Genomic DNA, 11,161 nt, shown 5'->3' on the forward strand with positions numbered 1-11,161 from the left:
TTTTTTTTTTTTTTTTTTTGGCACCAGGGATTAAACTCAGGAGCTTGTAGTTTGTGCACCTTGCATTCTGGGCAGGCACCGTGCTACTGATCTGCATCCCTGAGCAATATCCTCAGTATCGTTTTTTGGGTCTTGTTTATTTATTTTAAAAATTTGTAATTGTTTGTTGGCACCAGGGATCAAACTCAGGACCTTGTGCTTGTAAGGCAGGCACAGTGCCACTAGGCTAAATCCCTGGCCCTGTTATCTACATTTTTATACCTTTTAATACTTAGGTTCCTTCTCTGTAAACTGATTATATTAGTAGTTTTACCACTTCACAAGGTTGCTGGGAAGACAATAGAAATAGGTTATAGTGATGTATGAAAATATTTTTGATATTATAAGACACAAGAAAAGGAAAGTAAAGGAGAAAGGTTGTCTAGAACATTTTACCTACTAAAGGACGATTTAAAAAAAAAGAAAGTTTTGGGCCAGGAAGAGGCTGTGGTGAGGGTTGGGAGGAGAGGAAACACCAGTTGTCCAGATTAAGGAGACCAAACTTCATCATGAAGGATTTGAGGAGCAGCTATGGAAAAGGTGTAAACTGTGGTTATAAAAATAAAAAAGTATGTAAGGGGTCCAGATCAAATACAAGGATTCATGCTGAGGTGAGGGTTTGGGCGTAGTGGAAGTGCTGAAGTACTTTTTAAAAAAGGCAGGAGAAACAAGAGAAGGGAATCAATAACAATTTGACTGTATTTTTAAGAAACAGATGTCACCTTTAGTATCAATTGTGACAGTTCTCCTTTGTCTTTGGAGATACTCCAGTTTCTCTGAAGAGGTCGTGTCCTTGATAGCTGGTATAGGCAGCGTTCTTCCTTTCCAGTTTTGAATGCTAGACTAGATTTTCTTGTGCAACTTTGCTTATATGTCTATTTTCAAGCAGAAGTAGAAAATGAGGGCCAGGGATTTAGCTCAGTGGTGCCACTACCCACCTCACAAACACAAGGTCCTGAGTTTGATCCCTGGTACCAAAAAAAAACAACAAAAAAACCCCCAACAAAACAAAAAGAAATGTATAGAGGTATAGAAATAGGAAATGAAGTTGGCTCTCATGGATTTCCTGGTTGCTTCAGGGACACGTGGTAATTCTTTATATTATGTCATATCTAGTGGAAACCTACTGAACCCAAAACCAGTGTTTTTGGAATCAGATGTCTAGAGGTACCTTGGTTAGGGTTAGAAATAATCATGCATTTGAAAGAATAAGCTTATTGGTAAGTAGTACTTCAGCCTGTAAAACCCCCTTTTTGGTCTCTTTCTCTTTGAATAGGTTACTGCAAATGACCTTCAGGAAAATATCACAAAGCTAAACAATGGGATGGCTTTTATGATCAAACACTCCCAGAAACTTTTTAACGTAAGTGAGGGATTGCATTTTGTTAACAGGATAAGGAAGGTGGAACAAAGTGGAATTCTAGATAAGAAGAAAAAGTAAACCTCTAGATAAGAAAGGTCCTGGGAACCAGAATGGGCAATGGCAAAGCCCTACCAAGTGGGGAAGAATAGGAGGCTAAGTAGGTCCCAGTCCTCTAGGTAATTAGCTCTGCTCTTCTGAGTCATCCTGCCTTTTCATGAAAGGCAGCACATGCTGCAGCTGCCTAGCTTTGTCCTTCCTGCTTCTTCCTAGTTGAGTTTTGAGTCTACAGGCCCCTTTCATTTTGTACTCTTTGTCCTCTCAGTCCAAACAAGCAATGGTTCTGCCAACATAATTTTTCAAGAACTCGTGAGTCTTCTGTGGATTTCAGGGAGGTTCACTCCATTAGACAAAAGCTATGTACACAAATTTTTTGAAGATAAATCCTCTACCTTGGTTTCCTGCTTTAAGCTGTCTAAAGGTTCAAATGAGATGATCTGGGAAGCGCACTCTTACATTCTCAGAAGGGCCCTAGTGTGACTGAATACTCTGAACTTCTGATGTTTCTATTTTTGTTTTTGTTTTTGTGTGCATCGGGGGTTGAATTCGGTACCTTGCACATGCAAGGTAGGTGGTGGAACCACTGAGCTAAATCCCCGGCCCTGATATTTCTAGTTTTAGAGAAAGATTGTATAGTTGTAACCTTGGCCTTTTTTTAGAGTATATTTTTTTGAGAGTGAATCTCTTACTTTTAGTATCTTTTCCATTTGGACAGGCTGAGAATTTCCAAGATCATTCAGTTCTGGGTCCTTTTTTTTTCTTATGGTAAAATACTTATAAAATTTACCATCGTAACCATTTTAAAGCGTATAATTTTAAGGCATTAGGTACATTCATGTTTTATGCAAACATCACTCTTTTCATCTTGCAAGATTGAAACTCTATATCCATTGAAAGGTGATTCCCCATTCTCTTCTCCTCAACCACCATTCTTCTGGCTGTCTCTGTGAATTTGACTGCCCTGCACAGTTCATATAAGTAGAACCCTAACAGTATCTATTACTGTCTTATTTCACATAGCAAAGTATTTTCAAGGTTAACACATTTTATAGCATGTGTCAGAATTTCCTTCCTTTTTAATTTTAATAGTCATTTAAAAAATTATGGTAAAATACAGGTTGATTATCTTTTATCCTGAAATGCTTGATACCAGAAATATTTCATATTTGGATTTTGGAATGTTTGCAAGTACATAACAAGTGTGTTGGTGATGCGACCCAAGTTTAAATATGAAGTTCATTTATATTTCATAAACACCTTATGCCCATAGCCTGAAGGTAATTTTATACAGTATCTTTATTGTACCTGAGTTTTTTTTAAGGTAGAATCTCCCTTTGTAGTTCAGGCTGGCCCTGAACTCACTATGTAGCCCAGGCTGGTCTTGAACTCTCAGCGATCCTCCTGCCTCAGCCTCCCGAGTGCTGGGATTACAGGCGTGTGCCACCGGCTGCGCATCTGAGTTTTGATGGTGATTCAACACATGAAAGCAGGGGCGGAACTTTCCTTGTGGCATCATGTTGGTGCTCAGATAGTTTCAGATTTTGGATTTTCAGATTCGAGACGCTCACCCTGAAATGAACAAACAAACATAAAACCGATCATCTAGATTTTTTGAGATGGGAGTCTTGCTGTGTTGCATAGCTTGCTCTTGAACTCATTAATAGTGATTCTCCTACCTCCGTCTTTGGAGTACCTGAGACTACAAGTGTGCACTCCCAAACCTGGCTATTTTGACTTTTTTTTTTTTTTTTTGCAGTTTCATATTTATTAAAGGTAGGGAAAAATAGGCTCTTCAGAGCAAGTTTGGGCCAAGTAAAAGTAAGAAAAATGGAAAAAAATACACTGTACAGCATAAGGCGGGCTATCTTGAAGAGACATGATAGCCTCAACCATTTTTAAATATGGTTCAGTGGTATTGAATACATTCACGTGTGCAGTCATCGCTCTTATCTGTCTTCAGAATTCTCTCATTTTGTAAAACTGAAACACTCTACTGTTAAATAATAATTCTCTATTCCCCTCTCACCTAGTCCCTAGCATCCACCAGTCTGCTTTCTGTCTCTATGAGTTTAATTACTGTAAGTACTTCATATAAGTGAAATCATACAATATTTATGTTTTTGTGACTGGCTTATTTTACTCATATATCCTCAAGTTTTATCCGCACTATAGCATGTGATGGGATTTCCTTTTTTTTAAAGGTTGCTTAGTATTCTATTTTGTATATATAACATATTTTACTTATCCAGCTATCTGAGGATAGATACTTAGGGTTGCTTCTGTGGTTAGGCTACTGCGAAAAAGTCCACTACAACCATGGCTATGAAATAGCTCTTCAGGACCCTGAGTTTTGTTCTTTTAGTTATGTATTCAGAAGTAGCATTGATGGACTGTATAATAATGCTTTTTTTTGTGTGTGTGGTCCTGGGGATTGAACCCAGGGCCTTGCACATACTAGGCAAATGCTCTACCACTAAGTCACACCCTATTCTGCTTTTTTTGACAGGATTCCACTAGTGTTTGAGTGTTTCCTTTATGGCATAAAAAGTCCCAAGCTCACTTTGTATTTTCTCTGCCCTGGATCTAGAATATTTATTTTCATCAAGGAGCCCTAGTTTCTTTGAATGATGTTAGGTATATTCATTATTTCTAGGATATCATTGTGTTTTCTAGGTTCTTTGAGGACAAGGCAGTAGATTTAAAAAAATTTTTTTTGTACTGGGGATCGAACTTGGAACCTTATGCTTGTGAAGCAGGCAGTGGAATCACTGAGCTAAATCCCCGGCTCCCCAGCCTGATTTTAAATTTTTTTAGAGAAGAAATTTTAAGTTCATTTTAATAATACCAATTCAGATTTGACAATTTAGAGCTTTTTCTTGGCCTTTGTTTTTGTTTTTTATTACTGGGGATCGAACTCAGGACCTTGCACTTCCAAGGCAGATGTGATGTCCCTAAGCTAAATACCTGGCCTTCCTTGTTTTTTTTTTTTTTTTTTTGAGACAAGATCTTGCCACGCATTTCAGGCTGGCCTTGAACTCACTAAGTAGCCCAGGTGGCCTTGAACTCCCAGGGACACTCCTGCCTCAGCCCCCCAGTGCTGGGATTACAGGGATGCACCACCAGGCCTGGCTGCTTTTTTTTTTGAGACAGCGACTTACTATGCAGTTCAAGCTGGCCTTGAATTTGCTGTGTAGCTCAGGCTGGCTTCAAACTCAGGGCTTCAAACTCCTGCCTCAGCCTTTTGAGTGCTAGAATTGCTGGCGTGTACCACCATGCCTGGCTCTTGGTTTCTTTTATTTCCTATTTCTAGCTTTTTTTTGTAACACTACAAATTTCAGGTTTTCGTAGTATTTATATGTATTATTTGCTTTTTCCTACAATATACTTAGATTAGTTTCAAAATAATACAGTGATTGCTACTAATAGTAAACTATGTAAATTTGCTAACTGAAGTTGAAGATTTCCTTATGGTTCCTTTTTGCTTGAATACAGCCATTAAGGATGTATCATCAGAATAAAGTTTTATGAAATAATTTATTTCTCTGTACTCATTTTGCGAATTTAATATATAGGTAGGTTCATTTTTTTCCTATTTTCGTTCTTGTTTTTTCCTTGCAGATTTAATTTTAACTTTTTGAACCTGTAATATATTCATATGATTCAGAAGTCAAAACTGTATTAAAAGTTTTATTTAGAGAAATTATTCCCTAACCAATTTCCTTAATTTTAGTTTATCTTCTTAGTGTTTCTTTTCTTTTCTTTTTTGTTTTTTGGTACCGGGGATCGAACTCAGGACCTTGTGCTTGCAAGGAAGGAGGTGGAACCACTGAGCTAAATCCCCGGCCCCTACATGCTATTCTGTATCCCTGCCTCCCTCCCTTTCTCTTGACCACCTTCCTTTTTCTTTTTCTCTTTTGTCTTTTTTTTCAGTCTGTCTTTCTGTTTGTCTCTTCTTTCTTGCTCTCTGTTTTTCTCCTTTTCTTTTTTTACCTCTTAGTGACTGCACAGTATTGTGCTGTATGGATTTTTAAAAGCTTACTAATCAGTTTCCTGTTAATGAATATTTAGGTTGTATCTTTTGGTTGTATATTTAGGTTGTATCTTAGAAAAGTATGTTTTGATTTCTGGAGTTATATCATCAGGATAGATTTTCAGAAGTGAGATTTCTGGATGAGTAAATGCAAATGTAATTCATTAGATTGCCTTATTCTCCACAGTATTATATTATTTTACACTTAGTAAAAGAATGGCTGTATTATTTTATGCTACTACTAAGACTTGTCACATAATTCTATCCTACAATAATCATAAATGATATTTTCTATATAATGATTCTGGAGACCCCCTTGCAATTTGTAAGGATTTTGGAGATGTTTTTGGTCAGATGTAAGCATTACTGAAATGTCTATATTTTTGTGTCTGGCTCACTTAAGTGTATACATGCCATATTTTATTTTATTTTTTTTGTAATGGGGATTGAACTCCAGGCCTAGCTGGCACTTGCGAGGCAGGCAGAGGCACCACTGAGCTAAATCACTGGTGATATTTGATTTTTTAAAAATAGCAACCATTATATCAGTATCTTCTCACAGTTTTCCCATCACATTTGTTAAGGTATCTATCTATTTGGTGTCAAGAAAAAGGAAGCTATAGAATAGGGCATTTTGGGTAATGTTTGGCCTCTCCAAAGTAATCTACCAGTCAGATATATTGAGAACCATTTTTTGTGTGTGCGTATGACATGAAAGAATTTTAGGTATTGCTCAACACTGGGTCTTGGTTTTCTTTTATGTTCTGTTCAGGCTCCTGGTTATATTCGGGAATGTGCCAGATTGCATTATTTGGGCTCCAGAACTCAATTGTCAAAGGTAAGAATACAAAACTAACTTTCTTTTTCTTTCTTTCTTTGCTTCTGTCTGTGTTTGTCTGTCTTTCTCTTTTTCTTTATAAGTAATTTATTGGCCCATGATGCTAGTGTTTGGAAGGTCCAAACAGTATGGTACCGGGATCCTTAGCTATATCAGAACCTAACAGAGAGGTAGAAAGGGAAACAGCTTTGTATCAAAGAGACTCGGTATAGGAGGTGGCCTCACTGTATAACAACCCACTGTCGAAAGAATTAACTCACTCCCGTAAGATCTAACCCATTCTGCAGGAGTACAGTACTGTATTCCTGGAGATGGAATCTCCATGACCTAATTACATTCCATTAGAACCACCTCTTAAAGGTTTTACCACCTGAGCACCATGACATTGAGGACCAAGCTTCTAGGATTGAACCTTTGGGAGACAAACCATGTTCAAATACCAAAACAGTTTAGCTAGTGTAACTAAGTGTAAAAAGGAAACTATTCTTAGTTCAGGCAAGGAGAATTAAGGTTAGAAGATTTAAAAAAGAAAAAAAACCCAAACAAACCAAAAACCCCAAACAAGAAATCAAATGAAGCTATGGGAAATAGAAAATAAAAACAATACAATTGTATATAGCAAATATATTAAATACTTTATAATAACAAAAATACAGTTTTATATAATTCATTCTTACTCATAATTCAGTGGCATGGTAAAACTATCAAGTGGCTAAAAAAAGACAAGGCCAAAGGATCTTAAACAGGGAAATGTGTGATACTTATTAATAGAAGATTACATATGATTATTGAGGTTTTTTTTTTTTTTTTTTTTCCGGGGATCGAACTTGGGTCGTCGCACTTGTGAGGCAGGCATTGACATCACTGAGCTAAATCCCTGGCCCCACAATTATTGAGTTTTAATAATGTAAAGTTAGAAAAACCTTACCACGATGTGTTAGAGAAGTATTTAGTGCGTCCAGGAAAACAGTATTTGATTAGTTTAATTAGAATGCTGCTTTTCTTAAAGAGTTATTGTTTTTATTCTTTTACCACTGCCAAGTAGTTGTCACATTAAATTGTCATGTATGGGAAAGAGCACTAGCCAAGAAGCTATACCCTGTGTTCCATGGTGTACCTGTCACTTCAGCGTCTAGGTGACTTTATAACTTAATCTCAGTTTTTCAGTGGGACTGATGATACTTGTCTGGCTTATCTTGTAAGATAGCAGTGAAGATTACATGAGATGAAATGATGTTTTAGAAACTGAAGTCTTCTGCAAACGTAACTCTTGGTAGCAATATTCTAGATGCATTTAGGTTCTCTGGGCAGGTTGAGAGAGTGGACTATTAACCTTTACTAATAGATTTTTTTTCCCTATGGTACTGGGGATTGAACTTGGGCCCTTGTGCTTGTGAGGCAGGCGGTGGAACCACTGAGCCAAATTCCCGGCCCCTACTAATAGATTCTTTGTCTCATGGTTATAAGATCTTTCTTATTCTTGGGTATTGGAGTATATATTAAGTTCCCATGCCTTTTTCCCCCCTGATTTTTGTGGAAACTCAAAAACAAAGCCAGTAAGACATTAATTCATATTTCTTTTAAATTTTCTTTAGGATGACCTTGATCTGACAGCTTCATGTCATGCTAAGTCTTTCCAGCTGGGAACATCTCAGAAATGGAACCAGGCATATGCCTGCTCTCAGCAGGAGGAGGTCCAGCAGCGTACAGAAGAGGCACTGAAAGAGCTCTTCCAGCATGTCCACAATATGCCAGAGTCAGCAAAGAAGAAACACCTTATTAGACAGGTGCCTCAAGGCAGGGAGATACTAATGGAGCTCTAGAAATCTGATTGTGTTTGAAAAGTCACTGAGAATATAGTAAGGATCTCATTTGGTTCTGGCTGTCACTGGGACAAGCTTTGGCTCAGCAAGCTTGTCTCTGTAATCTCAATGACTACAGCCCCACTGGAGAAAAGAGTGGAGGCTCTTGGATTTCTCCAGGTAAACAGGAGGTTCCAGGTGGTTAAAGTTTCTCTGATTTTGGTAATAAAGAACATCAAGTTTGCTTAGAGGGAAGCAGCAGTTCCAGTATGTTATTTCAAATTTAAAACACTAAATTTTCCTGGCAGGTAACTTGACTTTCTGAATCTCAGTTTTCTCATTTAGAGATAATGTACATAGAGTGTCTAGCAAGTGGTAACTCTTACTAATGGAGTTATTTGTAGTTGTAGAGCACTATAAATCAAGGTCCTAGTCTGATACTATAAAGTAGGAATTCTGGCTGAGTTGATTTTGGAATTATGGGAGCAAAATTAGGTCTTTCATTTGCCTTGTTGGATACTCAAAGCATAGTTTGAGTAGATCCTGATGACTTGGGTAGTTTCTTTCTCACAAAATTTATTTTATCTCAATCTCTTGAATTTTAGCTGAATAGGCAGGACCAGTACATAAGTCAGCTTTCTATTACTATAGCAAATGCTTGGGCTAATCAATTTATATGAGAGCTTTGTTTTGGGTTACACTTTTTAGGGATTTTTGTCCATGATCAAGTGGCTCTGTTGTTCTTTGGCCTGTAGTAAGGTAGAACATGGTGGTAGGGAGGATGTGACAAAACTTTATATCTCATAGCGGGGGGTGACTAGGACCCAGCAGCAATCCTCTTTGAAGGCAGGCACTTCTTCAGTGAGCTAAAACCTTCTGGTATGTGTCACTTCTGTAAGTTTCTGCCGCTTCCCAGTAGCAGCACAAGCTGGGCACTGAGCTTTTCATACATGGACTTTGGGGGTGAGGGGACATTTAGTGTATGTGCTGCTCAAGTGAGCAGAGAGAAGGAATTTTAAATCTAGACTGTAACAGGCAGCCTCTTATTTCTTGTTAACGCACCCCCCACTATTACCAGTGATCAAACTCAGGACCTTGTGCTTGCCAGGCAGGCACAGTGCCACTGAGCTACATCCCCGGCCAGCCTCTTGTTTCTTATTCAGCTTAGGACCTTCTTAGGGGAAGAGTCTATTTTTGTTTTCATTTATTTTATGCCTCATATCAAGCATAGGGTCAGGTGTAAATGAACTAAGCTTTTTTTTGTTTTTCTAAGTTATTCTATGTAAGACTGTTTTTGTTACTCTTTATGGAGTTGAAGATCTGACAAATCATTCTATGACTGAAATTTGTAGGATGTTGGCTGACTATGTTGTGGACTTAAAGTTAGCGAGTGACTTAATGTTCTTTAGAAACTGAAGCAACAGTTTCATGTAGGATGGGTATAATGACTTCTTTCAAGAAGAGCACTGAGGGTTAAAATATAGTAATATAAAAGGAAAAACATTATTTTTGCTTTTTTTTTTGAAAAACAGGAAATTACAGACAAAGATAAAGCAATAATCACGCATTCTACCAATATTTGCTTTTTTTGGTACTAGGGATCAAACTCAGGACCTTTCACTTGAAAGGTAGGCATGGGCGCTACTGAACCAAATCCCCTGCCCTTATTCTACCAATATTTGTTTCGGTTTTTTGAGGCAGGGCCTGGCTATGTGGCTCAGGCTGGCCTTGAATGCACTGCTGAGCCCAGGATGGCCTCAGACTCCTGGCGATCTTCCTGCCTTGGCCTCCTAAGTGCTGGGATTACAGGTGTGTGCTACCATACCTGGCTCCATCAATGTTTATATTTTGGGCATGTCTTTTAGTCTTTTTCTTATGAATATGCATTTACATAGTTATATACTGTGTGTGTGTGTGTGTGTGTGTGTGTGTGTGTGTGTGTCTGTGTGTCTGTGTCTGTCTGTCTGCCTGTCTGCCTGCCTCTCTGTTACTAGCAGTTGAACCCAGGGGCTATATCCCCAGCCTATTTTTATTCTTTATTTTGAGAAGTCACCAAGTTGCCAGCCTGGGCTTAAACTCGTGACCCTTCTTCCTCAGCTTCCTAGAGTGCTGGGATTATGGGCATGTGCCACATGCATAGCAATATCATATACTTGGTTTTTTTTTTTTGGTACCGGGGATCGAACTCAGGTCCTTGCGCTTGCAAGGCAGGCCACCGAAGCGCTGAGCTAAATCCCCAGCCCTTCAGGTCAGTTTCTTTTTGGTAAGAATATTTACCAAAACACTTATAGGTGGTGCGTACTTTTTAATAGGCCTTTTTGAAAGGCTCTGGATATACACCGCTAAAGAGCTTTCCAGAACATTTTGTCAATTAACACTTCCCCCAGCTGGATGAGATAATCCACCCTGTTGTGCACTTATCAACATAGTCAGAAATGGTGAGTTTTTACACATCCCAATATGTTTAGAAAGAATACTTACTAGCTAAGTTTTTAGAGGTAACTAAGTTTATATCTGCTGCAAAAATTAACTTCTTGGTACCTGTACATTAAAATAAGTCATCTTTTAGCCTCCAGTATCTGAAATGATAAAGATATGTACATGTTTACAGTAAATTCAGAAATTTAAAACGTATACTTAAAAAGGCAGAAGAGTAGATTCTTTAATTCGGTGCATCATCATCATCATTATAATTGAGACAGAGTCTCCCTATGTAGTTCAAGGTGGCCTTAAACTCACTATATAGCCCAGGCTGGCCTACTTGTGAGGATCCTCCTGCCTCAGCCTCCCAAGTGCTGGGATTACAGGTATGTGTGCCACCACACCTGGCTTTGGGTACTATATTTTGTTTTCTTCTTTTTAAAATAAAAAAAAAAAATTTTTTTTTTGGTTTTTTGAGACAGGGTCTCATTATGTAGTTGAGACTGACCTGGAACTCACTATGTAGCCCAGGCTGGTCTCGAACTCACTGTGATCCTCGTGCCTCAGCCTTCCGAGTGCTGGGATTACAGGTGTGCACCACTATGACCTGT

General features: G+C 38.3%; 1 protein-coding gene across 1 annotated transcript in view; it reads left to right on the forward strand.

Moving 5' to 3' along the window:
* Window positions 1-11,161, forward strand: part of LOC104859699 (rho GTPase-activating protein 19) — a gene marked incomplete at its 5' end in the record, with an annotated part of 34,839 nt that overhangs the window by 7,739 nt on the left and 15,939 nt on the right. Inside the window, 3 exons of the mRNA XM_033760680.1 lie at window positions 1,316-1,402; window positions 6,262-6,327; window positions 7,923-8,114. Of these exons, the coding sequence (XP_033616571.1) occupies window positions 1,316-1,402; window positions 6,262-6,327; window positions 7,923-8,114 (345 nt within the window). The remainder of the gene's footprint in view (window positions 1-1,315; window positions 1,403-6,261; window positions 6,328-7,922; window positions 8,115-11,161) is intronic.

The sequence above is a fragment of the Fukomys damarensis genome, unplaced genomic scaffold, assembly GCF_012274545.1.
Source record: "Fukomys damarensis isolate Sample0158 unplaced genomic scaffold, DMR_v1.0_HiC HiC_scaffold_73640, whole genome shotgun sequence".
Taxonomy (NCBI): domain Eukaryota; kingdom Metazoa; phylum Chordata; class Mammalia; order Rodentia; family Bathyergidae; genus Fukomys; species Fukomys damarensis.